The sequence below is a fragment of the Sceloporus undulatus genome, chromosome 3 (genome assembly GCF_019175285.1).
Source record: "Sceloporus undulatus isolate JIND9_A2432 ecotype Alabama chromosome 3, SceUnd_v1.1, whole genome shotgun sequence".
NCBI lineage: Eukaryota > Metazoa > Chordata > Lepidosauria > Squamata > Phrynosomatidae > Sceloporus > Sceloporus undulatus.
The window spans coordinates 11,607,874-11,634,478 of NC_056524.1; the positions used below are offsets into that span (position 1 = coordinate 11,607,874).

Consider the following 26,605-nt stretch of genomic DNA (forward strand, 5'->3'; position numbering starts at 1 on the left):
CAGCCAAGGAGGATGGCGATGGCAAGCCCCTCTGAAGAAACCTTGCTAAGAATGCCCCTTGATGGGTTCGCCTTGTGTGGAATCACACTGTCCTAGCCTTGAAGGATGGCGATGGCAAGCTCCCCTCTGAAGAACCCTTGGCAAGAATGTCCCTCAATAGGTCCCCCTTGTGGGAAATCCACCTAGCTTCTAGCCTCTACTCACTCTAATATTCTCATCACATTCTTACTCCTTATATGCTTCTGCACACTCACACCTTCCTTCCTTCCTATCAATCAGTAATTTATACATGTTTAATTTGTTTTGGACTTTCGGCTTTCCTTGATTCCTTGAAACCTCATCTACATTTCATTTCTTCTTAATCTTTATTCCTGCATTTTGTCTAGCTTATCACTCCAGTTCAACCATCAGTTCTTTTATATGAGTGTTTGTGCTTCTTCTGCAAGATGCACAAAATTGAGATTATAAAGGTGTAGTTGTCTGAGAGTTGGACTATGACTTTATGTTTGAGAGTTGGACTATGACTCTCCACTCGGCCATGAAAACCCACTGTGGGACCTTGAGTGAGTCGCACACTCTCTGCCCCAGAAAACACCATGATAAATTTACCTTAGGGTCACCATAAGTCAGGAATGGCTTGAAGGCACACAGCATCATCATCAACAACAAGAAGAAGTCCTCCAGGGCTGTATCTCTCTTGGTTTCTGAAAGAAACCTCTTGGGAAGGTTTCTAGAAGAACTGTGCTGATTTTGAATACTCAAAAGTAACACAAAGGCTGGGATCCTTTGGAGAGCTGGTGCAGCAGAACTGCCCAACAATGTAATTCTGTGAAACTGTAGAGGAAGTTGAGTGGCCAGTATGGTGGGAGGAAAGGAGAGCTGTTACTGTGCATCAATGCTGGGAGTGACACAGACTCCTGAGTCACCTGGAAAAAGACTTGGGTAAGGAGGGCACGGTACAGATATACCTTTTGAACCATGCTGGTGGCATACTAGGGTTAAGGGACCACGTGGCAACTGCATGGTCCCTAACCCTACTATGCCATGGTGCCGTAACAATGGCAGCGCCCCATGTATACAGGTGCCACCACTGTTACGTGATGGACACATAGCGTCCTCATGTCACGCCGCCATTGTTACATCACCATTGGTGCACTCAGGCATCACAAGCGTGATGCAAAAAGAACCCGCTTTCTGTGGGTTCTTTTTACTCCACAGGGAAGCAGCGTGGTTTGGCAGCTGTGGCTTCCCTGCGGGGCAAAACTAGGGGCCGGGAGACCGTCCTTTTTGGATGATCTGTACCGCGCCGAGGTCTCTGAGACTTCCTTACACAAACTGGTAAAAACGGAACTGCTTGTACAAGTGATTGGTTATGCAAACATGCTAACCCATGTGCTAACTAATAAACAATGGTCATTCCCTTCAATGCTTTCATTTGTAGAATATTTGAAAATGTTGTCAGGATGGGATGAGTCATTTTTAACCAATTATCATAGAAGATTTAGCTACTAAAATAGTCATAAGCAATCTAATAGGTCATGTACCAAACCTAAGCATCCATGCACAGCTCACACAGAATTTCTTTTTCTTTTTTTCTCAATAGGTTTCATTTTCCATGAACAAGAATATGATCTAGGAAATAAAACTCATGTAGAAAGACACAAAGTGACTCCAGTTGCTTTCATGTGTAGGTTCAACAAAATGAATGGGGAATGGGATCACACTGATGGACCTGTCTTCTGCATGGGGTATATTACTGGCCTTTCCACCTGGAAGTCCATGTACTTTTGCAGGCAGGGGGCCTCTGTGTGTGTCAGTTGCATCTCTGCACATATGCACTTTAGTGCATGGAAGCAGGCTGAGTGCTAATGCACTGAAGAGGAGCCATATTAAAGCAGGGCTTGGCAACTTCAGCCAAGGTCATACTTTTCCCCCACATGCCTCCATAGTTGGCCATGGGGAGTGCATTGTCAACCAGGAGTTGTCCCAAAATGCAACCCGGAAGAGCCCATAAGTCACTTCTGCTTCTCTGTCTGTCTCTCTCTCTGTTGTGTGCCTTCAAATCATTTCTAACTTATGGCAACTCTAGGGCAACCCTATCATAGGACTTTTTGGCAAGATTTATTCAAAGGAGGCTTTCCATTGCCTTCCCATGAGGCTGAGAGTATGTGACTTGCCTAAGGTCACCCAATAGATTCCATGGCAAAGCGGGAATTGAACTGTCATCTCCAGAGTCATAGTCTAATGCTCAAACCACTATGCCGTGATTGGGTACGTCTAGCTAATTTTCAACAGATTTTTGCATTTTAAGCACCTGCATTCTTATCTATGCAGGTGCACTCCTATTTTCTTCTCCTTCCTTTGAGAAAAAAAAAAGCTGGTTTTCTTATTGACTATGCAGTTTAGCCAATGATAGATCATGATAGCTGGAGATCACCTACCAGGAAATGACTGTATGATAGGAACTTACAATCATTGCAGAGGGCCTTTTCCACTGCAGTTATGGGCAACCCAATGACAGTATCCCCCACAAGATCTGACTGACACAAACACTAGTATTATACCAGTGTGTAGTCAGAAATATGGCTTTAGGGCCTAACAGATTTTACCCAACTTGCACAGTGGCTATTTTTGCCATTATTTCAAATCATTGTAACTGGTTGACAATGGTTTGGTTTTAAATGATACATGATTTAATATATTTTCAGTCTTTTAAAATTATTGTTATCATTTATTGTCCTAAACTGATTTTTATCATGCACCACCTTGAAGTCCTCAGATATAGGGGTAGTAGATTAGTTCTACCTCTTCCATCATGATTTCTGTTGTCCTCCATCCTGATTTTTCATCATCCCCAATCACACAGGCAGTTTCTGTGGATAAAAGAAGCTCGCCTCTTCATAAATTTGCTCTTGATTTATGAAGGGTAACAGAAGGAGTGGGGTGATGGTAACCTGTTTCTCCACCTCATGTACTTAACTGACAATGTGTTCAGAAACTTCAGCTGGTCCAAAGAGTTGCAACCACATTGCTAACCAGGACTGGATACAGGGAGCACACAACTCCCTTATTATAACAGCACTGACAATTGGTTCATTTCTGAGAACAATTTGGATTTGACCTTTGCTGTCCTATGGTTCAGGTCCAGATTATGTCAAGGATTGTGTCCTCCTTTATAAACTTCCCTGTGTTTTGAGATCTACATGGGGAGGCCCCTGTCTCTGATCCTCCACCCTCAGAGGTACATCTGGTGTGAACGTGGGAGAGGGCCTTCTTGGTGGCTGCTCCCAGGCTCTGGAACTCCCTTCTCAGAGAGGTTAGGCCTCCTTACTTCCTTTTCACAGACAGGTGAAGACCTTTCTGTTTCAACAGACCTTTGAGCACTGAGTTTACAAGGTCCATCCCACTTAAACAATGTGCTGGACTTTCTGTTATGTATTTTTGTTGTTGTTGTTGTTTTTTAAAATATGGTTTTATTTTATACTTGTTTTAATCTTTTTGATTTAATTATCTTTTAACTTTTGTCTATTTTGAATTTTTACTGAGTTTTTTAATCTCTTGTAAACCACCAGGAATCCCAACCAGGGGAAAGGGGGATATAAATGTAACAACAACAACAACACTACTGAGACAGTAGTATTTTCTGCCCTCATACTGAATGGACAGATCTTTTCAGTTGTCTCAAACCATCATCAAAACTTTTGTGGGCAAAACACATTCCCTGATTTTTCTGAGCCTGGGGCAAACATGAGGTCAAAGGAAAATTTGCTTCCGAAACTAAGGCTGCATCCCCACTGCAGAAATAAAATAATCTGGTTTGACACCACTTTAACTGCCATGGTTCAATGCTATGGAATTTGGGAATTGTAGTTTGGATAGTGGACAGTCACCAGAGTGTCAAACCAGATTATTTCTACAATGTGGATGCAGTCTAAGAGGATCTGAATCTGTAAGCTACCCATAAGAGACTGCCTGGGGGAAATATTTAGAGTCTTTTGAGCTCTTCAGAAAACCTATTAAGAGATACCCAATATTATCGAGTTGCTAATAAATACATGCATTCCGTTTTGAAACACAGAATCAATGTTAAGAAGTAATCACAATACAAATAAACTGATTCATTACTCTTTCTTACCCTTCCACAGAAATGCTCCGTTGTATGCTCACTGTGGGTGGCCGGTTGACTGTGCTGTGCTGGGAATGACTGCATAGAGAGAAAAGAAAGAAAGAAAGAAAATGGAAAGGAAGGGAAGGGAATGCGGAAGGAAAAAAGAAAAGAAAAGTTAAGACAGAAAGAAAAAAAGAAAAAAGGAAGGGATGAAAGGGAAAGGGAAGAAAGGAAAAGAAGGAAGGGAAGGGAGGGGAGGGGAGGGGAAAAGGAAGAGAGAGAAAGAACAAATGAAGAAGAGGAATGCAATTTATTGCTAATTCTCAAGGGAAGGAATACATAATTTTTGCAATTTTCCTTCTTCTGCAAGAAACGAAACCTATTTGCAGTTTGGGTCTTTTCTGCATAGAACATGTACATGGGCTTGTTTGTTTGGTAATATCCCCCAGCATTTTTTGCATACGAAACTGAATTTCTGCACAGAAAAAAAAATGCTTTTATGCATAAATATTATGTAAAAACTGCTGTTTTCTAAACAGAAGATGCTGTAGCTAGGGGCGTGTTCTGTGCAAAATTCACATGTCTGCACACAGTGTTTGTGGTTTGCACAAAAATGGCATTTTCTGTGCAGGTAACTAGAGTTTCCACATAGAAGATAATATTGCTGCACAGAAATATTGCATGTTTTCTGTGCAAAACAATATTTTAAAAATATACATTTCGCACAGAATAAATCCCAAACTGCAAATATGCTTTATCAGTTCAGGATTCTTCTCATCAGCATTCCCTGACACTTGAGAAACACATTTTTGACCATTTTAAAAACATTCCATCCATCCCTAGGAATGAAAAAACATCAGTCCACATCAGTGGACTCTTGATCATATAACTTCTTCATCTTACTATAACAAGAACTACAGGCTTACCTAAAATAGAATTGAGATCCCAAGTAGCAATATATGCAGACACATGCAACTGCAGCTTCCACTGAAGAACTAACAAGCCACTTGTTAAAACTATGGATCTCCATAGGTTGATGAACTCTCATCATTCCTCCCCAATGGCCAGGCTGGTATGGTAGATGGGAACTGGAGTCCACCAACATTTGGAGGGCCTCAGCTTTGCCACTAACATTTTGAGTTATTTGGGTAGGAACTGTGGCTCAGGGTGAAGTGCAGAATTTCTACACTGATAGTGCCAGATTTAGTCTCCAGCATCACCAGGACAAAATATCAGCCCAATAATGCCTGCTATCATGGGGAAGAGCTTTCTAGGGCTTCACGCTAGATCAGCAGATCCCCAGATAAGGTCCACTGAGTTTGCTTAGATGTCAACCTCCAGAAGCCTCAGCCAATGTGGCCAATGGTCAGACAGGTTCTTTGCAGTCTAAGATCTGGAAACTCACATTTGGGGACCACTGGGCTAAATGACAGGACAGAGCAGTTTCTCTCTCCATTGGTGAGAACTACTGAAGCAAAAACAGGTTTGAACTCATACATACCCATTTCCCCCCATATTTATGCATAGCACTATGCTTGGGACCCTGGTCTTAAGGTTGTTAATATTACTACTATGCATTCTAGGGTATTACTGTCTCATCTCTCTCTCTTTGTTTTTAACAGCACACTTCAGTTATCAGTTCTGCTGGAAAATTACATCCACGGGGCAAAGTGAAAGAACTAGAGTGCATCTACACTGTAGAAATAACACAGTCTAACTCTTCTTTAAGTGCTATAGCTCCATCGTATGAAATCCTGGGGTTTGTAGTTTTACATGGCCTTTAGATTTCTCTTCTAAGGACTACTGATATCTTACAAAACTACACATTCCAGGATTCTGTTGCATGGAGCCATGGGCATTAAAATGGTATGAAACACCATTATTCTACTGATTTGTTCATTTTTTTAAAAAAAAAGTTGTGACATGGGCCTGGACATAGTTCAGTTCAATGTTATTCAAAGGCAACACTCTGCCTGAAATAGCCACCATCACAAAATATGAAGAGAACAGAAGGATTATGCTTCTCAACTCTTACTTTTCTGGTTGAGAGGGAATGCTCTTTTATCTCTAATCATCAACTGAAAATGTGAAAGTAGGGTATCCCCATCATCACCACTCATAAGAAAAGGCAATGGTACATTAGGAAATCTTGTTCACTCTGAGGAAGAACTTTAGAGAGAGGAAAGTATTGAGATGGGTTGGAGCGGGACCTTTTGTGCATGGATTAGCCCCAAGAACCAGAGTTTTCCTCCTCTGTACTATTTGGATGAACTGGTATGTGAAATTACTGCTTCCATGTAATGCTGTCAAAACTGTAGGCCTTCCATTGGCTTGGTGTGCTCCATTAAGTGATTCACGGGAGCTACCAAGCGCAGGATTAGCCAGGGACATCTTCAGATCTACAGATACATATCTAATCCACTGAGGCCAGATCCATGTCTGAAATCACTCAGTCCTCTATGCAATCCTTGCTGTTGAGGGTAAAGGATCATCTCTTTCCCCCTGTCTCACTCAACTCTGGATCATAGCCAGTCATTCACAATGTGGATACTTATGAGCCCTCTGCACCATGCACACCAGTTTCCTGTGCTCATAAGTTGACACATTTAATGCAGTGGAGGGGTGGCTAGATTAGGGATGTGGAGAATGTGCATTATTATTCAAAGTGCTGCTGATGAAAGAGAACTGATACTCTATGGATATCCCCATAGAGTAAAGGAAGAGCATATATTAAGTTCTTCAGTTTTGTATTTCTCCCAGGCAATTGCATTTCTGCAGAAATGCACAAGGTTTTTTTTTATTGTTTTGATAAGGAAATAATTTTTTTGCACAGGATACAGAGTTTTCCATGTAGAAAACCTACCTTCTGTGCAAGAATCATTGTTTCATGTACAAAAATATTGGCTGGAATGCTTCCAGTGTCTTACACATGCATAGGTTCTCCTATGAAAGCATCAGGACATTTCTTCCTCATGCAGAAACCTGACACTCATTTCAAGACTGTGAAAGTGGAACTGCACACACACTGTCATTGTGCACACAGAGGCATATGCCCATCAGTGCACAATGGTGTACATGTGATGCACACGTGCATTTGGTTACCCATTGGGGTGTTTCTGCAATTGCAGCATGTTGTCATTCAATGCAAGCACATAGCACAATCTGCGTGCCATTCTGTATATGGAGATACATGCAATGTGCCCTTGATCTTAGCCATTGTTTTCTCTGCAGAAATCTCAAGTGTATTTTTGTGAGGATGAATATTCCTGGACAGTGCGCCAAACAAAAAAATAATAGTCTACGGTTGCACAGAATATTTAATATTGTTGGATTGCAGGGAGAAATGTGTGAAAATTCATAATTCATGCCTACAATTAAAAAATAAGTAAAGCTTTACATCCTTAATCTAAAGGGGACTGCTTAATTTATACAAACCAATGAGACATTCGTTGCAAGTAGACGAACCCTGTTTACGTAGCAGAGGCCTTACAGCTCCTGTCTGGTTGGAGCAGATGGATTTGGGATCAGAATACCATGAGTAAACAAAATGTTTTATTAACATTTCTAAGAGCCGACAAACATGATAAAAATTAAAATGGCTGCTCTCCATTTTCCCCATTGGTACAGATGACTTTGACAAGTTAATTGAATGGAACAGAAGATGCAGAGTGGCCCACTGAGACTGAGCTGGCATAAGACAGATACATTGATGTAGTGCAAGTCAAACACAGTTCATTTCCACAAGTCTTTTGGGAAAATCAGTTATGTCTGTCTGACATCTTGACAGAGCTTTCAAACAGAACTCCTTGGGGACTTCTTTTCCACCTGGGAAAGTATAAAGGAAGACTACCAAAGATGTTGGGCTATGAAATGACTTAAAAAAAAACAAAACAGGAAACAAGCTGTATAATTTTGATGCCATTTTTAACTCCAATAAAGCTTAAGAAGCATGCTACAGCAATTCACAGGAACACATAATGTCTGCAGTAAGCAAAAACAAAATAGTCCAACATGTTTAACTGTGAAATGAATTAGTAACAAGCAGTATCATTATCCCTTTGCACAGGTACATCTTTTTGTGATTTTGATTTTGTAAATTCTAACTTGTCTCTTGGTGGAGAGATCTTGTAGCACCTTTGTGACTAACTGAAAGAAAGAAATTGGCAGCATGAGCTTTTGTAGACTTCAGTAGACTTTTTACTACTTTTTACTTTTTTTAAACTATTTTTTATTTTCAGTAGTTTTTCATAGACTGAACTCTAGGAAAGCTCATTCTCCCAATTTCCTTCGTTCAGTTAGTCTCAAAGGTGCTCCAAGATCTGTCCACATATTGATTCTACAGATTAAGATGGTAATATCTTTGAATTGTCTCTTGGTGTAATTACTGTTACCTATGTATGGTCCCCTTTTCTTTCAGCAGGCCTGAAGAAGGCTATAAGAATATTAGGCTGTTTTCAAGAATAAAATTATCTCTTTTTTTCTGAGACTTTACCTCTTTTCTACATTACATCAGTTTATGAAACTTGATTTTGTTTTTGTTTTTAAAAGTCTTTGAAAAACTGTACACAACCTAATAGTGGTTGAAAAATCTCAGGGCAGTGCATAAGCATTGGCTGGCCTCCTATTAGTCACATACACAAGTGCTCAATCTATCACATGTCTACCTGTGCCAGGAGGTGCAGCAGGACATAAACAGTTGCCACATATTATACAAGAGGGCTCTGGATTTTATGGGAAAATCTGGGGCAAAAGGCGAGTTTTTAAAATCCATTTAGTGGCCCGTTACAGACGGGCGTAAAATACATCCTGGGGATGTACTAGGGTTAGGGAAAGTGCATGCCTTATGCACGCACCTAACCCTAGTACGTCCCCAGGATGTACAAAATGGCGCGCCCTATACACATAGGGGCCGCCATTACGATGTCACGAATGAGCCGCCTCCAAACCGGGCAGCGTGGACATGACGTCTTTGCGCCGCGCAAGGGTGCATAGAGCGCCCTTTCCGTGGCTCTAGAAGGAGCTCCGAAACAGAGCTCCTTCCGTGATTTGCGTCGCTGGCACAGCCTTTAGATGGCTGCGCCAGTGACGCAAGGGACAAAGGGACCGAGCGGCCCCTTTCTTCTCCTCCCTGCCGCCGTCGGGTGTCCTTGGGGCATGAAGCTCCAAGGACACCCCTTTCCAGGCGGTGGGGGAGCAGCCTTTTGCCGCTTCCCTGTGGCCTGGAAAGCAGCAGATCGGAGCCTTGGAGGCTGCTGCTCTGGCAGCTGAGGCCCTGATCCGGCGGGGAAAGGAGCGCCTACAGGCCGCCCCAAAGGGGTGGTCTGTAACGTGCCTAAGGGTGGTATAATGCAGGTCCAGTGCTGAACTGGCCATATGTTGTCAGTACAGTTTGCACCAGAATCTGGGATGAAGTTGGTGGGGGAGGACATGTTATTTGGTTCATACAGACCTGGCCTAAGTTTCTTCTGAAAAGGAGCAATAGGTAATTTCATTGTTATTCTTCCACTGCAAGAAAGCCTTAAAAAAACCATACAGTTTTCAAAGGCTCCTTGCAATTCAGCACATAAATATTACTTCCAGGGCAGAAAATGCTGTTTACTTCGCAGACAGTGAGCTTTATCACACTAGCGGGCAAACAGGATTTAAATGAGAGTTAAACTAGAAAAAAACCAGGAAATGTCATGTGATAAACATCAGGCATTTCCTGGTTTTCTCTAGTTTAACTCTCGTTTAAATCCCATTTGCCTGATAGTGTGATAAAGCTCATAGTTCTTTTCTATGAAAATCAACCATGTGCAATTTTTAATGCAGACTAAATTCCAAACTGCAGATTTTCATCAGTCCAGGATTCTTCTTGTCAGGGTTTTCCAAGCACTTGGGAAACATGCTTTTCACCAGTTTGCCAACATTTTTAAATATTATTTCCATCTGGGGTGCTGCTGCAACTATATGGTGAGTTGGAGCTGATTGGGTTGAGAGGAGAGATATAGCTTAGCTCTGCCCATGGAACATTTATGCTATGCTCTAAACTACAGAATCTTTGTCATTTATTGGGTAGATTGGGGCAGATGTTGTCCTCAACTCCTCTTCATCTTCCTATTTTATTGAGACTAGGGCTGCATAAATGTTGTCAGCTGGAAGCTGCATTGGTCCCCCTAAGCACCCTAGACAGGGGCGTCACTAGGGGGTGATGGGGTTCAGAATGCACCAGGTGACACCCTAAGGGTGGGGTGACACCACTGCTTCACAAACATCTGCCTTTTGGCAGAAATGGGCTTTGTTATTTGCCTGTGTCTCTTTAAAAAAGCTGGTGCTCAGTAGAAGAGATGGTGGAGTGAAGCTCAGTGGGAGAAGAAAGGAAAGGCTTTGGGGATTTTTAAATTTTTAAAATTTAAATTATTTTTTTAAATAATTTTTTTCTTTAAAATCATCACGGTTAACCAAAATTTCCCTTTAACCACATGGAACTACGTACATGTGCATTTAGGCTGAACATATGGCACTGTAATATAAAAGTATAATTTTAATTTTGCCAATTGCTTCTGTCACAATTATTGCCATTACATCCAAGGATAAATGGGAATGATTTATGAATAACATTGTACAAAATTATTACTAAGGATTCTGTATTGTGCAGTATGGGAGGAGGTCGGGGGGGGGGGTGACACCAAGAGTTACCTCACTGGGTGAGACCCACCCTTGAGATGCCACTGCTTTAGAGGGCCACAACCCCTCAACAGACATTTCTCTATTTTATTCTGCCTTCAAATGGTGGGAGGGGGCAATTTTGCCAATTGCTGGCTTTTTCTGGGTAATTTTAGGCTCAGGAGAGCACGTTTACCAACAGAAAGTGATTAAGAAGGCATCCAGAACCAGAACCCTTCCTGTAGTGAGGAAAAGAGCCTTTCCTGAGCCTGAAATCACTTGGAGAGGGAAGCATGGTGAAATTCTTCACCCCTTAGGGGCATTTGGGGACAAAATAATGTTTTAATCCCCTGTCTGAGGGGAGGCTGGATGGTGCCCCTTCCCCAGCTATGATTTCCACTAACTTAAAGCTCAGCCACTTGTTTCAGGATCTTCAAGTTTTACATAAGCAGTGTGTACAGCAACTGAAAACACCAAAGTCTCTTTCTGCCACTTAAAGCAGTGCTAAAATGTGAACTTCAGTTGCAATCATATACCCACTTACCTAGAGGTGAGCCCCACTAAATTGACCAGGGCCTACCCCTGAGGTGACTGGTATAAGACTGCATGATTCAAAGGATTGCATTCAGATGTAAACCATGCAAAACACAGCAACCTCACAATGTAAATAAAGAGGGAGGACATACACAGGGAGAAAGAAACACAAAAATAAAAACATATTGAATTAGAGGCTATATCCAATTATGGAATCTAAACTAGGGTTGCAATTTGATCTTGGTACAATACAGAAGAAGCAAATTCATGCACTGCTGGTGTCGCAATAGTATCTTCCAGGACTTGCAGGCAGATTAAAAGCAAGCAGAGGTGCTAAAGTCCTTTGCAAAGGCTCAGCAAAGGGAGCTTGCAAAGTCTGAGAAATCATGAGCATCATTTTTATTATAATGATGGTGTTGATCCTGATTAAGGTTGCCATTGCTATGCATGCTACTTTGGGAATAAGTCCCATTGAACACGATGGGAGTTACTTGTGTGTAAAGAGCCACAGAAATGCTCAGTAAATATAGCCTTCTTAGAGAGAACACTATGAAAGTGACTAGCAACCTCCCCCCCCCCGCCCAAGCAACAATATAGTCATAAGATTAAAAAATGGTAAATGGCAAAATATCAGCATAGTCCGGAGGGGGGGGCAGATACAAGGAGTAGCCAAAAGAACAAAGAGAGGTTACATCTGTGAGAGCTTCTATCTGGAAGTTAAAAGGAATAGCACCTTGTCTACCTCTGTACTGTGCAAGTTGAAGTTCTTCTTGCACTTTTAAAGAGTATGAAATTCAGGGTACTAATGGCTGGATAGTTTATTTCATTTTTTTTCATTACTAATATACTAACTAAGGTTCTCAAGACAATGAACAAAGATGCAGTACAAACTGAAAGCAAAATATGAATTGAAGCTTGATGCACAATTAAAAACAACAATAAAGGACACATAAAGTTTTAACTGGTTTAATCTTCCTTCCGCCAACCATCTTATGATGCCAAAAGGACTCCCTGAATAAAAAGAAAGGTATTTGCTTTTAACTGAAAAGTTACTCATGGAATCTTGAACAGATGCTGGGAAGGAAGATGGGTAGCAGGTCTGCTTAGTTCTAATATAATTCTATAGCCAAGACTTGGATTTTATTTAGACCAGGGTTATTTAGACCACCATTCATGCCTACCTTCCCTCCACTTAATTTTTAAAAAATGCTCCAATCAGCACCAGGAAGCTGAATTTGGGAGTATGTATTTGTATTTCATGTAATACCCAAGGTGACCAGACATCCTCCTTTTCAAGGACCTGTCCTACATTTCAACTTTCTGATCAGGAGGAATTCCAGAATGTGCTCTATTCTGAGCATGACTAAGAAGCATAAATTTATGTTTATATGAGTGCCTTTAGTTTTTATTTGGTGATAACCTACATTTTTCTTGAACATCCTGCCTCTTGCAGTACCTTGTCCTCCTTTGTGGTTAGGACATCTAGTCACCCTGGTAATACCCCAGTGTATTGCTCTAGTTAGTTCATATTGGGGAAATAAAATGGTGAGATTCAGAGCACTTCTGCTGCTCCAGAATCTAGGACATGGATCAGTGGATGCAAACTCCAGCAAAAGAGATTCCATCTCAGTGTTAGAAAGAACATCCTGACAGTAAGATTTGTTCAACAGTGGAGCACGCTGCCTGGGAGAGTGGTGGAGTCTCCTATGGAGGTTTTTAAGCAGAGGCTGGATGATCCAGAAGAGCCTGGATGGTTGAGTTGCTTTGATTGTGTGTTCCTGCATAGCAGAGGCTTGGACTGGATGGTCCTTGTGGTCTCTTCCAACTCTATGATTCTATGACCTCTCATGGATACCAAAATCTGTGGATGTTCAAGTTCCATTAAATATAGGTCTGAAAGAGTCAGGCTGAAAAAAGCAGTTTACGGCTGCATCAGCGCGATTCATGCTGGGGCCATGGCAACCGCATGTGCTCAGCCCTGATCCAGGCTGCCACTGCTGTTTTGAACCAGGCCAGCAAAAGAAGTAGCATTTTACTGCTCCTTTTTGGCCCAGTTTTTCGGCAATGATGCAGGTCTGGCATCCCTCTATGTTCAGGGCATGTGTCATCTAAATGCTACACCCTGAACGTGGTGGGAAACCACATTTGGCTCGTCTGTTTCAGGCCACAGTGGCATAGTAAAATGGTATCCCTTATGTAAGATGGCAAAATGAATCTTTGTTTTTTAGGTTTTATATACATTTTTGAATATTTTCAAGCTGTGGATTGATGAATCTGTGGATACAGAGGACCAACTGTACTTTTCAGAGCAGCACTCTTGACCTGACATTTCTCTTCATCCTATGGCCCTGCGATCTGGAAACCCTACCTCTGACCTACCAGTTTGCCCACCTCTAGCTGTAAGCCCACTCACATGAGAGGACTCCACAAGACAGCACTTTGCCAACAGCCCCTTCAAACATGGAGTCAAGCTTAACAGTACTTGTTGGTACCATTACCACACAATGAAGAAAAGAGACTTTTAGGGGCTCAACAGACCACCCCTAAGGGGTGGCGGGACGTTGCCCCTTTCCTAGCTGGATCGGGGCCATGACAACCTCACACTGTCAGGGCGCCCAGGGGGGATGTGGACGTGTGTTGTGAGGATGCTACACCCTGACTCTGCCTCCATGCCGGCCTTTCAGGCTGCTCTGTACAGGGCCTTACTGAAGATCTTTCTGGCATACTTAAAAAATATACTGGAGTTTCGTTACTTTAAGTCACTCTTATCTCAAAGCTCAGGGCTTTGTTTTGCTTTGTTTTAATGGTCTCAAAAGCAAAGCTGCAACCAAATAAATCAATATATCTTCCTTCCTTAATGCATTTATAAATGCTTTAATGTGCATTTATAAGAGTGAGGGGAAAGAGCAAACCAGTCCACTGAAGTAGAACCCAATTTGATGGTTGCAGCAGACAATTTCAAACTTAAAATGAAGTTTTTGTTCAGGGATTAATCATAAATGAGACTATTCAAAACCCAATCCGTTTTAAACAAAATTAAATACATTTCTTCACTGGTAGCACACAGTACTGGTAAGTAATGAGCCACTTTCATGAGTTAAGGAGACCATGTTCTACCTCTAAAGAGTCATTGTGGGCTCACTGCCCCATGCGCTAAAACTGGAAATGACTCGAAATCACATTTCCTTTCACACGACATTATTACAGAACCATAATTCCACTTTTACTGCCATGGTTCCACCTGATTGAATCTAGGGATTTTCAGTTAAGGAAGAGATATTTAGAATTTTCAGTCAGAGAGCTCTAGTGACTCTCCAAGCTACTTACCCCAGGCTTCCATAGACTGGAGCTATGGCAGTTAAGAGTGGAATCATGATAATAATAAAAAAAAATCTTCCTTCACCATTCTTCCTTTACAATCTAGGAATACAATTCCCTTTATTTATGTAAAATAAATAAATAAATCCAGCCATGTAGGGTCTTGGGGGTGAAAAGAAGGGATATGGGCCACCTGTTCTTCACTCATGGGCTTGAGCATGTTGAATATTAATAGATGCTGAGGCCTAGTAACTGCATCACCTAAACTGAGTCCTAACACATACATCTATTCCAACTACACATATTTACCAGGGATAGTTCTTCTTTTATGGTGCCCCAAAACTGCTATTCCGATTCTCCCACAAGGTTTCCTTTTAGGTTTGGTACTAGAAAGTGTGGCTATCCAGATTAAGTTGGACTGCAACTCCCAGTATTCTTCACCATTAGCTATGCTTCCTAGGAATGCTGGGAGTTATCTCAGCCATAAAATCACAGTGTTAAAAGGAACCTCATAGGCCACTGAGTGAGTCCAACTCCTCACTCAGTGTGGGAACTCTAGCTAGAGCATTTCCAGCAGGTAGCTTTCCAGACTTTTTCCTGAAGAAGTCCAGAGAAGGAGACTCCACCACCTTTCTATGCAATTGGTTCCATGGTCAAACTGTTCTTAATGTAAGATACATCTTGTTAAAATTTTTGAGACTATGACTGGAATCCAGTTGTGTCCAAATTCAATTCACAGTTGCATAAGCAGAGTTCCTCAGGTATAACCCTTTCATACGCAGCAAGCAAAGGGATCTTTTAGCAGCTTTGAGACTGAAAACCTGTACAGACCAGCAAAAAGCGCTGGCCTGTGGGCAGAGTCACGGCGTAGTGCCTGCATGCTCGATGCTATGACCCTGCCAGGGCGCCATTTTGGCATGTGCTCATTTACATGGCATGCACCATGATGATGCCACTGTGGCGCAATACCCAAACAGTGCAGCACGGAAGGAGCGTCATCATGCTGTGCTACTGAGCCACTATGCCGCCACACTGCCATGCCACCACACCTATGATGCCCTTCCAGAGAGCTGCTTGGGGTAACTTCTTTTTGCTCCCTTCAGGGAGTGGATCTGTGCTGCTACATGCAGTTCCTGTGGCACCGATCCAGGGCAAAAAGGGGCGGCTGCATGCTGCCCATCTATATAGCCCCTATCTGTGCAAAATAATTTATAGCATAAGCTTTCATAAACACTATAGAAAGGAAAGGCAGCTGAGTGTTTTATGGTGCTCTCCAATCACCACCAAAAGATCCATTACAGCTTCAAATAATAAAAGTATATGTATTCATGTGTGCTTCACATGTCCATAAGCATAAACAGCTACAGCAGGATCACCTAGGTAACTAGATATTCCCCATTTTAATTGTGTTAGTCTCAGTCAAGACAATTTGAGTTATTTCATTGGGCTGCAGGAGAGGAGGGAGTGAGGGATTTTGATTATAAAGATAATCACAGGACATCCTTCCTTGTTAGACATTGCAGATTGAGTTTTATGGTTCACACTGCTAATTGCAAGAAAAGTTAGGGAGGGAAAGACAGCTGAGTGTTTTATAGCCCTTATTCTTTAGGAAACTGTCAGAAATGGTCTGTGAGGAACAACTGAGTTGAAATATTTTGCTCTCCACAGGGGAGCAAGAAGAGTAAAAAAAAAAAAAATCCTGCTCCCCACTTCATTGACGGGAAGAATAAAGAGAGGAATTGACATCACTACTTAGGAAGCCTTTGTGCCCACTTTATCTCTCTTTGGAAAAGTTGTAGGAACAAGTGACACATTTATAACTGTTACATCTTTGTGACCATCTGTTACAAAGAATATGGCAACCCTGTTGAGAAAACAACAACAGAAACCCAGCAGCAGCACGTTTGTACTAGCGGAGGTCTCTTCTGTGAGGCTGATTCCCTTCCCTGACTTTTGAGTTAGCATTGTAAGGGACAGCAGCCATTCAGGAAAACTCAAGATGGCTATGAAACAGTTGATCCAGTGGCTTAATACAGCCCTTTCCTCTTGCTGCTGCATCTTAAGCCCCTAATTAAAGCTAAATACTATCCTGTGGTGTTGAGCTGATATACATCTCCCCAAGAGGCAGGCTTTCCCCTGCATGCTTTTGAGGATGCATCTGCAACTTCTTTCAGTTTGGGTCTTAGCACACTGTGCTACACAGTGGAAGCAAAGATTTCTTTGTGAAAACGAGGGAGAGTATAATCTTTACAGAGAATTAATGAAATCTGTTTGCTGCAGACATGAAAATCCCATGGTCCTTTCAAAGCCTGATCCTCCTAAGAGCTGCCTTGAGGGAGATTCCTATGATCTTACTGGTTGTGTCCTTTTTGGGATAGTGGTAAAAGCTTACTCCAAAAGAAAAAGAAAAAGAAAAAAAAGACAAAGCTGAATCACACAAAGGTTTCTTGTGTCTGTATCAGTCCTTCTTGTGTTAATTAATTGGTTCTTTTCTCAGATGATACTGATTTACAGAAGTCTGACCCATGAAACAGTGGCGAATTTCCCTACCCTGGGATTCATAGCTAGAATCTTGTTGGTGACAAATGTGTGATGGACTTCTCAGCTATTTCACAAGTATTTTCTACACTGTTGTGACCATTCATTGGCCAGGGAATAGGAAAGGGGCAAATTAGGCAGCCAAGAAGTGTCCAATCCAACAGCAAGTGCAGCCAAAATTGGTCTTTTGGATGGAGAATGACCTTGTTTTATTTCCTGTTACAGCTGAGATGTGCAATTTCTTAGTCACATGAATTGTTTCCTTGCCACTTTCCATCCTAGACAGTAAATTGCCACAGCAGCATGCCTTGGGGCTTTAAAGCTACTGAAGACCAGGGAGAGAAGAGATCAAGAATTATGCTTGTAGAGTAAGTGCCAGATGTGCAAAGCAGGTGTGACAAGCTGGAAGACCTCAGGTGGAAGGAGGAGGGTTGTTCCAAGAAAGGAGAGATGCTGACAGGCATCCCGGGACTACAAAGACCAGAAGCCCTGTGGGAAAAGGCACACTGAGGAAAAAATAGTGAGGCGGGGCCTAGGAGGGAGAAGGCCCAGGATAAAAGGGGGAAGGTCAAGGAGGTTGAGGAGGAGGGCGTTGGTGGAAGAAGCGACAGGGAGACAGAGGAGGATGCTCCAGGAAAACTACAGCATTAGCAAGGCACGGGACACTCATGAGAACTGGGAGCCTTGTGTCCGAAGGGTTAAGGAACCCCATAGAAGAGGGCTTTTTGGCTGCGCACCCTCAAGCTCCTCAGCCTCCCACTCCTCCACCCGAGGTAGACTTGAACTTAAGCTATTGCTCCAAAGATGCTTTTCACTGGGACCTCCAGTGGCATTGTTGGCCGGCAAAGGAAGATTGCCTGGAGGGGGAAGAAGAACTATAAATCCCGACCAGAAGTGAGAGTCCAGTGAGGGTTAATTGGACACAAGTGGACTTTGTGAAGTAACAAAATTCCACAACTGTGATTAATATTTTGGAAATTAAAGTTTATTGGCATTCACTTTTGTGGTCTCTTCTTGAATAAACTAATGGAACATTCCAAGAAACCGGGAACTGGGGGAACCCCCTGCGGCCCCGCCACAGCAGATTTCTCAGCCACTGAATTTTTGTAAGCCTTTAACCCACCTTGCATGACTTACTAAGACTAGGTTCTTTCTTTCTTTCTTTCTTTCTTTCTTTCTTTCTTTCTTTCTTATTTTTTTAAAAAAGCATACATATAACTGAATGAAACATTAAATACTCCAGGACATCTGGTTGGTGAGGGAAGGCATGAGTCACATTTCAAAGGATACTAAGACTAGGATCTGTGGAATTCTGACTCTTCATTCACAGGCATTGTTCACATGGCTGGAAGGAGGAGTAGCCAAGCAAGTTTAGTTTAGTACAGGGATGGGAATCACATGGCCATCCAGATGTTGTTGAGTTGCATCTCACAGTATTCTTCACAGACTATTCTGGCTAGGGCTGCTGGGTCTTCCAGTCCAACAAAATTTGGAGGGCCACATGACTCCTACCTCTCATATTATCATGATATCTGAACATGGCAGGATAAACCAATTGTTAGCAGAATTTATTGCTGGAGCCGATTAGCCACAAAATCCTACTAGAACCAAGTAGCCTTTCTGTCACAAAAAGACACTCAAGACAATCATTTTTTTAAAAAAAAATCCAAACCACAAAGTGAATAAAAACATAAAAAGATTTAGAACATAATTAAAAATACATGAACAAAAAAGCCACTCCTTCTTCAATAATAAACAACCTTAAATATCAAAACTGGCTTGCTGGATGAAGAACAATGGAGAGGGGCCAGCCTAACTTTTTATTAACCAATCTTCCATTCATTGAGCACCTTGAGACATGTGCCCTGTTTTCTTCAGACTGTGAGAAATGGTTTTCTTGAAAAATCTCTCAGGACTTCCTAGCTCTGAAGGGGTAAGGAAGTCTTTCAGATAGGCTGATTCCAACCATTAGACCTGATAAGTTGCAATGAGCACTTCCATTTTCTCCAGAATCAAACCAATAGACTATGAAGCTATTGTACAAAAAAAATAAAAAAAAATAAAAAAAATAAAAAAGAAAAAGAAAAAGAGTCCCATGTTCTCTGTACATGGCCCCAATGAATACTCTGGCCTCACTATTCTGGACCAATTGCATGCACATATGTGACGACTTTTAAAAAGTACCCCATGTAGAGCATGTTATAGAAACCCAAACAACAAAGTAATTTGATGTGTACCATAATGACCATTAGAAAAAAATAAACCCATGTATGGGCAGAGTTGGTGCCTCAGTCTTAGATACCCTAATGTGCCCTTGGATATTCTTGAAAAGGAAATATCTGGCTCTGGGTGAGGAATATACCCAGACTCTGAAGCCTAGTCTTCAAATAAAGTGTAACCCCATCAAATACAGGCTGAATCAGAAATTACGGATCTGCATTTTGATATATCCCATTTTGCCTAAAGTAAGCCTCAGTTCCTTTACCCTTATCCAGTGCATTAGTGGTATCAGGGACTGATTTAGAACTAGAACAGTTTCAGTGGATTGATATGGAAAAGCAATGGCAGGAAGCAATGGTGGCTGTAGGATTCTGGGAACTGTAATCCGAAAATAAACTTTTCCAATATTTTGGGGGCTTTTTAACATTAGAAGATCTGGACAGCGATATCTGGAACCACATACCTCCAAATGACTGGGGGGGAGGGGCAAATAAATTAAGTCCAATTCCTGTTTATAGCTTATCCATGCATATATTTCCCTACAGAAGCAGTTGGACATTTTTGTTTGATGTGGCATGTCTGCACTGAGTTCAATGTGGTTAAATGTTAGTTGCATCCATAGTGCCATTTTGCATACATATGGCACATGGTGCGTGTGCATGCACATCACACATCATACATACATGTAGGCATGGCACATGCAAATGCACATTCACCTGTGCATTGGGTTTACCATTCAATGCAAGAGTTGCATAGTGTAACCCCTGTGAATTATTGGTTTGGTCCAGTTGGTGGGGAAACCATTAAAAAGGAACTGTTTTTATTGTGTTCAAAAAGAGAGGATGAGCTGGAGAGGAGAAGAGCTGCAGATGCCAGGGATAAGAATTAGGCTTTTTACTTTCAATCAGGTAGCAGGATTTTTACTTGTATATTTAGGAGGGGACAAAAGGGTAAATTCTTTAAAGTGGAATTCATGTTATGCATTTTCACTTGTTTTATAATTTTTATTTAGGGCTTCAGGACGGCATCCAAATGTTGCAATACAATTGAGCACCAGAGGCAGAAGAGTCCTGCGATCAAGGCCTGTACTGGCACCTCACTAGATGCATGGAATTTTGGGACAGCGTATATGTTTCCGATTTGTCATATAACAAGTTGTATTGTAGTTATTGTTGCATGTCTTCAGTTCATTTCCAATTTATGGCGTTTTTTCAACAAGATTCATTCAGAAGAGGTTTGCTGCCATTGCCTTCCTCAGAGGCAGAGAATGTGTGACTTGTCCAAGGTCACCCAATGGGTTTGGATGAGTGAGGATTCAAACCCTGGTTTCTCAGAGTTCTATCCAATACTAAAACCACTACACCATGCTCATTCTCTCTCTCTCTCTCTCTCTCTCTCTCTCTCTCTCTCTCTCTCTCATAGGACTTAAATTGTGATAGCATTTGAAATATTCAATTATAGTTGGCCCCATAGAACCCAGGAAGAGGTAAAACAGCACAATGCATGCATGTCTCCAGAGGCAGAGATTTCTGCTACACAATCCCAATAAGATATTTCATCCAAAGTCTTCAAAAATTGGACTATGGAACCAGGCTGTTTGAAACAAACTACCATAAGGATACCATTCATATGAAATCACTGATACGAAATTCAGATTCCATGAGTAAAAAGTATGGGTACTACTTCAACTTTCTCTTGTGGTTTTCTAATAGTTGATCATACCTGTGTTGTTATGAATGGGTCTGTGCAGATCATTCCTGACATTCTTAGGAATATAGGATCCTAATTAAAGCACACATTTATGTCCCCCACAAAAAAAATTGCTAAATGGGTGGGGGTTACAAAATGTTAAATCCAAAAGAAGCAAGCAAAAGAAAGAACAACAATAACAACAACATGCTGGCAGAATGCAGCAAGAAATTAAAAGGAAACACATCAACAGAAGGAGCCTGGCTAAATAAAATGACCTTCATTGCCTACATCAAAGCAAATGAAGGCAGAACCAAGTGGAAATCCATGCCCTCAGGAGCCCTGCCTCTCATGTCTATCAGTCACACCACTGATGGTGCAGCAACATGGAGCAATAGTAACTTTAAGATAAGTGTTATTAGCCCTTGGTCAGGTTCACATGGGAATGGATGCTTCCTTTGTATCATCTATGCCATGTTTTTATTTTATATTTTAAAGGCATTTATATGCTACTTTTTGGTCACAAAAAGATATCCAGGACAGTTCTGTTGTATATCATGGGAAAATGTAATCAAATCTGGAAGCATTATTATCTGAAGGCTTTAATTCTCATTGCTTTTCAGAATGCAAAGCATTCTCCATTCAATGTAATGGTTACACTGGGCTTTTGCATCTGGTGTGAATGAGAAAACCAAAATTGGTCACTCCTGATCTTTTCCTTTCACCCACTGCCTTTTTCACTTATTCCTTAGCACCTTCCTCCTGGTTTATATGAGCTTGGAAGACATGACACTCAGAATCTCCACAGAAAACATGACTATGGCCAAACTATTTGGGAGTAGTAGTTCACAAGTCATTTTCCAAGTTCTGAAATTCATTTAGCAGAGGTTGATGACTCTAATCTAGTAGCCATGTTCTCCCCCACTTCTCTCTGCACAATCTATCCCTTGGGGAGTCATCCCTCCGTGATAGATCTGAGTTTCAATTGTAAAACATCTCTGACTGGAGATTTAGGTTTGTTTTTGTTTTTTTAAAAAAGTGTGGCGAGCCAGTGCTGTTTGGAATAAACCACACTGAGCTACATGGGCCAGTGGTCAGACACCATCTGGCTTTCCACCTAGCAGCCCTGCAATGGCTGCCAACTCTTCCAACCCAACCCTGTTGACAGAGGATTGCACATTTCTATGGCAGCTGTGAGCTGAGTGAGGTTGGAACCAAGTGAAAACAAGCCTTTGTGGAGGAAGCCACGGGTGAAAGATGGAGCCTAATTCATGTGCGCTTGAGCAACTTTCATGCATTTTACTATGAGGAAGTGAGGAAGAAGCGCATGCAGTACCTGATGATCTCAGAGTCAGGGAGCAGGCCTATGTGGTAGTGGGGATAGGGAGCTGAAAGGAGGAAGCTTTTGTCACACTCGACAGGGGAATAGTGCCTAGGAGAAGGTGGCTTATCACAGAATTTGTTCACAGTGCTGTAAACGGGTTCAGGAGGCCTGGTGATAATAGAGACAAGAATAAGAGATTAGACGGGCGTTAACATGTGTGACCAATTGATTGCACAACCAATTGTACTCCAAAGCATGCAAAGAAGATCGACGAGAGAAGGATTAGATACATACGCCAAGGAGGAAAGAAAAAGAAACTTCTGTTAAGTTACGATACGCTCATCACAAAGATTTAAGAATGTGATAGGCACAGAACTGTTCACGAGACAGCTAGAGAAAAGGAAATTGGTGACACAGCTGTACTATAACATTCAAGTCTTAGCCTGTGAGATGGGCTAAAAGATTTCTTCTTACCTTCTGGAACTCAAGAATGACCTTTACTTTACCAGGGCACTGATCCTCAAAAGCTTAGGTGTACATCTTTTTAAAATTTATTAATAGCAATATAATTAGGAACAGACATTCACACCACAGGGGTAACAATATATATGTGCACGCATTTATCATAAAGTGGAAAGGCCTTTGGCAGCCTCTCTGGCATACATTTATGTGTGATGCATTGATGAACTGTGAGAAAACAACATGCATGGCTCCAGGGTCTACAACTGTGGCTTCCAAGTAGGAATGGTTGAAGCAACAATGATCTGTGGGAAAAGGGTAGACCAGCTGAGCTGTCAACCAGTTGACCCAGGACAGCCCAGTTTGATGCTGCTGCACTGGTGCTTTCACCAAAACAGAAATGGGCAATGTAGGACAACTACCTTCCTTTACTTAAAATTTCCAGTGGATATGAAATGGACTGAAGCAATCTGGACCCCAACCCATTTTCTGTAGGCAATATAAATGGAACGGTGATATAATTTAGTAGTGACAGAAGATTACTAAGACATTGCTTCTTTGATCTTGGTTTGCCACTGGAAAACAGTTTTAATACTGACACCAGGGAAACAGATGTGAGCTATAGCTTAGAGGTACACAACATAATTCATGCACCAAGCTGACTGAGTCACGGACAGAGTTTCTGGCATCTCCCCTTAAAAAGATGAACTATCAGGTGATGAGAAAAAACTCTGCTTGAGTTATTGGAGAATTGCTGCCAACCAGAGTAGACAGTTCTGGGTCAAATGGACTGAGGATCCTATTAAATAGAAGTCTATTGTACCTGTGAAATGAGTAAGTTGTTGCTGGATCACTGGGAATGGTCTAAACAGACCGGAAGCCACGGTTTTAGACTAGGAGTCCTTTCCAAATGGCACAGTGAACAAGAGGTGACATCTTTAATAGCTAATACTGTGTATCTGTGGAATTAAGGAATACACTCCATGTGATGCATACTTGGTTTAAGAGCGCCATTTCCATTGTGTTAAAGGCCAAACATTTGAACAAATGTTGATTGTATTCATTGTTAAAATACACCATATGCAAGCAAAGAATACAGTCCATGAGAAACATGCTGGATAATTTCTTTAGATACAGCATAGCAGGGCCTACTCTTTGGCAGCCCAGCGTTTCAAGCCATAGACCGTTCAACATCCACAGTTAGAGTTTCAGCATGTATGGCAATTGCGGAAGCTGCAGTTGCAATCTTAGAGCCAAGCTCTCTCCTTTCTGTTTGTTAGACAGAGTTTTGGTGCATCCAGGCAAATCTTTGTGAAAGCTTATCTACAGAGGCTTCTCAGAAATTCATGAGTGCAGGACATCTATATCTCTCAGTTATGAAGTCTTCTATGGCAGGCTTTTGTTCTACATTCTGTTGGCTAACATGACACATTAAGCAGCCACCAAATGATACAGTGCACCTAATGGTGGAAAAATAACACTTAAAAATGACAGATCCTTAAAGCTGAAGGGCAATATTTTTTGTTAAAAACAACAACAAAATTTGGTGAAATCAAAGGGGACAAAATGTTTTTTGGGGGATGAGGTGTGGGAAAGGAAGAAAACCCAGCAATGTCATATCATGACAACTATTTTGGTACATTTAAATATCCATTTATTTCCAGAGAGCTGTAAAATAGCACAAAAGGAAGTGTTTTACAATTGATATATCCAGGGTCTGCCTTGTTTTGAAAATACTGAAGTGGCAAGGAAAATGGTAGTTCTGGGTTTCTCCACTGTGCACCAGACATCTCAATAGAATTTGCAAAGGAAGTGCCAGGCCAAAGTTATATTATACATTTTCAAGTTTTTATTATATTTGCACTGTACAAAATACATCTACTAGAGTGTTTGAGGGACAGGCAAGTCCTACATTTGTTTAATTGCAGATCCTTGTTGATGATTTTACAGTCTCTATTTTAACCGGCTTAAAGCTTAATCTGGGCAGCATCCTGATGTTGTCAGAAGGCTTTTGCCACCAAATTTGCCACCTGAATACATCCCAGGTGCATTCCCGCTTCCAGGAGCCCTCATCGCAGCTCTTTTTGGATCCAGGAGTTTTCAGGTTTAAGTGCTCCTGGAAGCAGGGATGGACCCAGGCTGTATTCAGGCAACAAATTTGGCAGCAAAAACCTTCTGATGTCATGTTTAGACTTCAGCCCCAGTTCCATGATGTCTCATTATGTCAGGAAGCTCTGGCGGCACAGTGGTTAAATTCTGGTACTGCAGCCATTCACAGCCACAAGGTTGCGAGTTCAATCCCAGGGACTCAGCCTTGCATCCTTGTGTAGGTCACTAAAATGAGTATCCAGCTTGTTGGGACAATTAGCTTACACACTGTAAACTGCTTAGGGAGTGCTTAAGTGCACCAATAAACGGTACAGAAATGTATTTGTTATTGATATTGCTATGTATATGCAAATATTCCCAAATTCCCCCCCCCCCCCAAAAAAAAACCCACAAAAATTCAAAGCACTTCTGGTGCCAAGCATTTTGGATAACGGAGACTAAAAGTGTATATCAATGATTTTAGAGTGATGATTTTACTCATGTTAGTACACTCTGTTGTGCTTTATACAACTTGTTAGCCACACCAAGTTGTCATTGAGGAAGGATGAGATGTACATATAAATAAATTAGGAAATATCAGGAAACCTTAACAATATTTTGCATAGCACAACTGTTGGGTTTGTTTCGTGAGTGGATTTTATGCCTAAAATCAAATAAGGGGTGCTCATCAAAAGAAAAAAAGTGGTATGTTTGATCCATTTTCATTTTAGCCCACTCAGCAAGCTTTCACTTACTTTATACTGATTTTTGTTGAGAATGACCTAACCCACCCCCACCCATATATACAAACATGTAAAGAAATTTCTCCCCCATAAAAACATGCACATATGGGCTGGAATCTCAACAAAAATAAACCGAATGAATAAACTGCTGAACTGACATGTAAGTAAATCAAACTGTTATAATGGGTCTACTCTAATAAAAACAATAGTACTGAGACCATAGTATTGATTTTGAAGGATCTTCTTTGCCATGAAAATAATAATGGTGACACACACACACACGTCCTCTTAGTTTAAATCATGAAAACTTTGATCTTATAAATCCTAATGCTTCCAGAAAAACAGGCATAAGATAGCACTGAAAGCAAGTAATAAAAACCCACAGCTGAGTGACAGCTTTTCAACCTTTCCCTCTAATGTTTCATGACATATGTTTCTTGAATTTTAATGAGCTATATGCTATAGGATATATATGATCCCCAGAGCACTTATAGGAAGGTCAGAAAATAAATATTTTATACCTTCAGGCTCTAGAATAAAGTTTGCAGCGGTAACTACTTCTGAATTCCATTGTGGAATATGGAATTTTCTCTGTGTTGAAAATTCATTGTAAATACATACATTATATACCTAAATCTGACATGCTCAAAGTAAATCTTTATGGCTTCTAATCAGGAAATATAAGAAATGGCAGAATGAAGGACTACTCTTCTATACGCTGTAACTGAATTCATTCAACTGCTAATTTCCATGATCATTTTTGGCAGACCAAAGTCTAGGTTTTCGGTTGAATGCTTCCGTATCGTTGACCTGGTCTTGTGAATGCTGTAACATTTAGTCAGAGTGCATGGTGTCTCAACAATATTGTAGGAAAGTATTTTGGATCTAGATAGTTTCATATGACAAAAAGTATTAGTTTCATATGACAAAAAGTATTGA

At 41.3% G+C, this 26,605-nt stretch overlaps 1 protein-coding gene across 1 annotated transcript in view; it reads right to left on the minus strand.

The window, feature by feature from the left end:
- LOC121925147 (disks large homolog 2-like) overlaps positions 1 to 26,605 on the minus strand; it is a 1,073,267-nt gene that overhangs the window by 39,166 nt on the left and 1,007,496 nt on the right. The window contains exons 16-17 of the mRNA XM_042456961.1: positions 22,389 to 22,544; positions 4,136 to 4,204 (exon numbers count right to left, since the gene is read on the minus strand). Of these exons, the coding sequence (XP_042312895.1) occupies positions 4,136 to 4,204; positions 22,389 to 22,544 (225 nt within the window). The remainder of the gene's footprint in view (positions 1 to 4,135; positions 4,205 to 22,388; positions 22,545 to 26,605) is intronic.